At 45.8% G+C, this 3690-nt stretch overlaps 1 protein-coding gene across 1 annotated transcript; it reads left to right on the forward strand.

The window, feature by feature from the left end:
- Positions 1-1622: 1622 nt before the first annotated feature.
- On the forward strand, positions 1623-3219 carry LOC122935536 (homeobox protein Mix.1-like). The gene is made up of 2 exons (XM_044291307.1): positions 1623-1814; positions 2563-3219. Exons 1-2 carry the CDS (start codon positions 1623-1625, stop codon positions 3217-3219), a joined length of 849 nt encoding a protein of 282 aa, XP_044147242.1.
- The last annotated feature ends 471 nt before the right edge of the window (positions 3220-3690 follow it).

Below are 3690 nucleotides of genomic sequence, written 5' to 3' on the forward strand. Positions count from 1 at the left end.
AAGTGTGAACCAGGCATAAGGGTATGACCACACAGCGTGGTGATTAAGTACCACGTAGCAGTACGCGCTGCAACGGATTCCAGTTAAAGGGGTTATCTCATGACCAACGTAAAAAAATGAAAATCGGATGTCATACAGTACACGATTATCTAACAAAGCCAGAACCAGCCCTGGACCTCACATGGATCCAGAGATCTCCCCATTCAATGATCTGCTAGATTTATATCAAGCTGACCGCTCAAGGGGAGTGTCTTTTCTGCTGTAGCTAAGGGGAGGTGTCCATGCTCTCCCTATCACAGCTCAGGAGGCGGTTGAAGGATGAAACTGAGCATGTGCGACCATCTCACTGAGCAGGTCAAAGAAATAAGAACACAAACAGCAGGTGGCGCTATACAAATACATTTTATTGAATAACTCAGTGGCTATGCAACATTTTTAATTGTATGCAATTATAAAAGCATTCAGATCCAGGTGCAGGTTTGAAAACTGCAATATTTTTTGTTTAGTCGGTCTGCATTAATAGTTGCATGGCCACAGCTGTGTCATGACCCCGCTGTGTGGATATACTGTAAGGGTTTTCTCAAATGGATCAAACTTTGATTTAACCACTATGGCACGCAGGGGCAGACTGGAAACAATCCCGTATTGTGGAACATTATACCACTTCAACAGAGCCAAATACCACAGTCAATCGCAAAATACATCCCTAAAAACTTCCACCGGCCGTGAGGAGGGCTCAAGCGGCCCACCGGGAGATTTCCCTGTAAGGTGTATGGCCAATCCGCCTCTGATGGCACGTGTGGCATGAAAAAATGTGGTTAGACGTAGCTTTACTTTGCACCTCATGGCCATATTTGGCCTTCGGGTGGTGATAAAAATTCTACCATGACCCATCAAGTCCCTGAATGAGCCTTGCCCCCTTTCAAATGTCAGTCTGCACCCCCCCCCCCTTTGGAGTGGCACTCCACCCTCACCCCCTTCAAGGTAATATAGGCACCAGGGTTGTCTGATTCTATCCCAGCACCACATACAGTTAAAGTATATGGAGTCTGCTTTCTGGGGGGGAAGGGTGGGGGGTCTCATTTTTTCCTAAAGGCTCCTTGATGTTGCAGACAAGTGGCAAGTCTGCTTATGGCTGCCATATTTTACATATCAAAATGTAGAATCCATTAATTTGGTCCCTTTAATCACTGTTGGTCATGGCACTTTTTCTTAGTGGCTCCTTAAAACTGTAGGGGGGTGGTGCAAACGGTTTAAAACACTAATTTGCCACCCTCCATGTACACCACTTCTCTGGTGCGGTTTCCACTAGACTTCTAGCATATTTTGCCTAAAAGGATTGTCCAGTCTTGGTAAAACATGTCCATTTTTCATCTAAAACTAGCGCCATGCCTGTCCGCAGGTTATATGTGGTATTGCAGCCACAGTCATTTCTGTGGTACCAGCTGTGTATGTGAGGCGTTTTTTTCCAATCCTGGACAACCCCTTTAATAAATCTGTGTCCTGTCTTGTGATGTGTAAGAGTAGTCACAAATTATAACTTTTTGTTTTTCTTTCCTTTAGATGAGCTGACATTGCAATATTCGGGTGACCACAATGCCGCTCACTGGCAGGGATGCAACATGGCAGAAAACTTTAGCCAGAAAGACTGGGAGGCCCAAGATTGTGGAGCATTACAGCGCAGGAAAAGACTGATCTTCACCAAAGCTCAATTGCAAGTTCTTGAGCTCTTCTTCCAAACCAACCAGTATCCAGACATTAATGACCGGGAGGATCTGGCAAAATGTCTGCATCTTCCCGAGTCGAGGATACAGGTACATTCCCCTCCACCCATGAAGGTCACTGATGGGGGACCAATGGTCTTGTTTCATGTGTTCTGAGATCATTATGGGTGGTGCAAGGGACACAATCAATAAATGCTGGGCCCCATAGCAAGGTATCTACTAGCTCCATGTGACAGTTATGGCTAGGGCACCCTAGCTGATACCCTCAGATATATCATACAAACCCCTCTATCACTCTTCACGTCCTAGACCTCCTCACTAATGGGCACTGCCGCTTACAGTTTGCATCAGTATTTGGTGTGTGAAGGTAAAGAGGAGCTGTAAGGGATACTGGGCCTGTAGTTGGTAATGCCCCTGCAGGGAAGTCTTCATCAGCCCCTCTATCTGGAGATATTAATGTTCCTTCTGCGTGAATAACTTGATGCTTCTATGCAGGGCAACTTCTGCAGGGGAGAGGCATCTCCCTTGCCCGTTCCTGATGGGCTACAGGCCTAGTGCCTGTAGCCCATCAGGAACGGGCAAGGGATATGCCTCTCCCCTGCTCCTCCAGCCATTCATCTGTATTGCTGTCCTGAGGACGGTGATACAGATGAATATGAAGATGAGCGCTTTCACAATGGAAGTGCTCATCTCCACTCCTGCTGCCTCCGGACAGAAAGGGCCCCCCTCCAGCTCTGGGCCCTGCTGACGGAACCCCCTCTTCTGTCCTGAGTGATGCGCCCCGTGCGGTTGCACCCCTCGCCCGGCTGTAGAAATGGCCCTGCTTCTTGTCTTGTAGGTCTGGTTTCAAAACCGAAGAGCGAAGTCAAGGCGTGAGAGTGCGAAGCCAAAGAAACCAGTATTGATAGAATATTTTCCTGATGGCAAAACTGTAAAACGGCCTGCAAAACGTCGCCAGAGCCTGTCGTGTCAACAAAGAACGGTGAAAACTGCAGAATGGGTGAAGGTGTTAAAGCACTCAAAGCTAAATTCCTCTCCTCAAGCACAATCTCTGGGTTATTACCATCCATTTTCCTACCACTCATCCCAGGTACAGAATGCATCTGGTAAGGCCTACTGCCAAAACGCGTCCTACAGCACGAACATGGGGGTCCACCAACAAGTTTACAACAATATGGCCCAAGTGAACAATGGGGCCACTGACTTGACCAGAGGGTCCTCTCCTATACCCAACCTCTTTGATTATAACTGGTTCCAGGCAAACAAAACCATCATGTCTGAGACCTCTGTGTCCCCCATCACTGTAGACCTGAACTGTGATGGACTGAACATCTTCTCTACACATCTGCCATCCCATGTGCCAATCGCCCACAACGACCTCTACAACCAAAGCTCCACAGCCTTGGATTCAGGCCTTAGTGACAGATCTACAGACTCTGACTGGGAATTTTCCTTCGCGAAATTTGAGCCTGGAGATGTAATTCTTATTCCTTAAGAGATGTTATAAATAATTTTTAATCCAGGTATATCTATAGTTTTAAGGTATTTAATATATAGTGACTAGTTTTATTGTAGCAGTTTTATTTGATTAATATATTTATGGCTATTTATATCATGTTACTAGTAGATCTTTGTGTACACTTTTTAGATTGTGTGAATAAAGATGGCTGTACACGGTATCTCTGGACTGACTATCTTCTGCAATTAGACGTCTGTAGCTGAACAGGAGCGTGTCCGCCACTCCATTTAACTTTATGGGACTGCTGGAAATGGCAGAGTGCCCCAGAAGTCAGAACCCTGATTCTCAGCCCCCCACCCCCTGATCCTATGGATGGGGCATAGATTTTCTCATTTTCATCTGTCTGGTATTTTTTTAAAAATGAAAAGTTGTAAAATGCCAAGTTGCTATTTTGTACAAAAAATTATACTTTTTTGCATGGCAAAAAACTGGCATACAGCTTTTAGA

Source organism: Bufo gargarizans, chromosome 4 (genome assembly GCF_014858855.1).
Source record: "Bufo gargarizans isolate SCDJY-AF-19 chromosome 4, ASM1485885v1, whole genome shotgun sequence".
NCBI classification, from domain to species: Eukaryota; Metazoa; Chordata; class Amphibia; order Anura; family Bufonidae; genus Bufo; species Bufo gargarizans.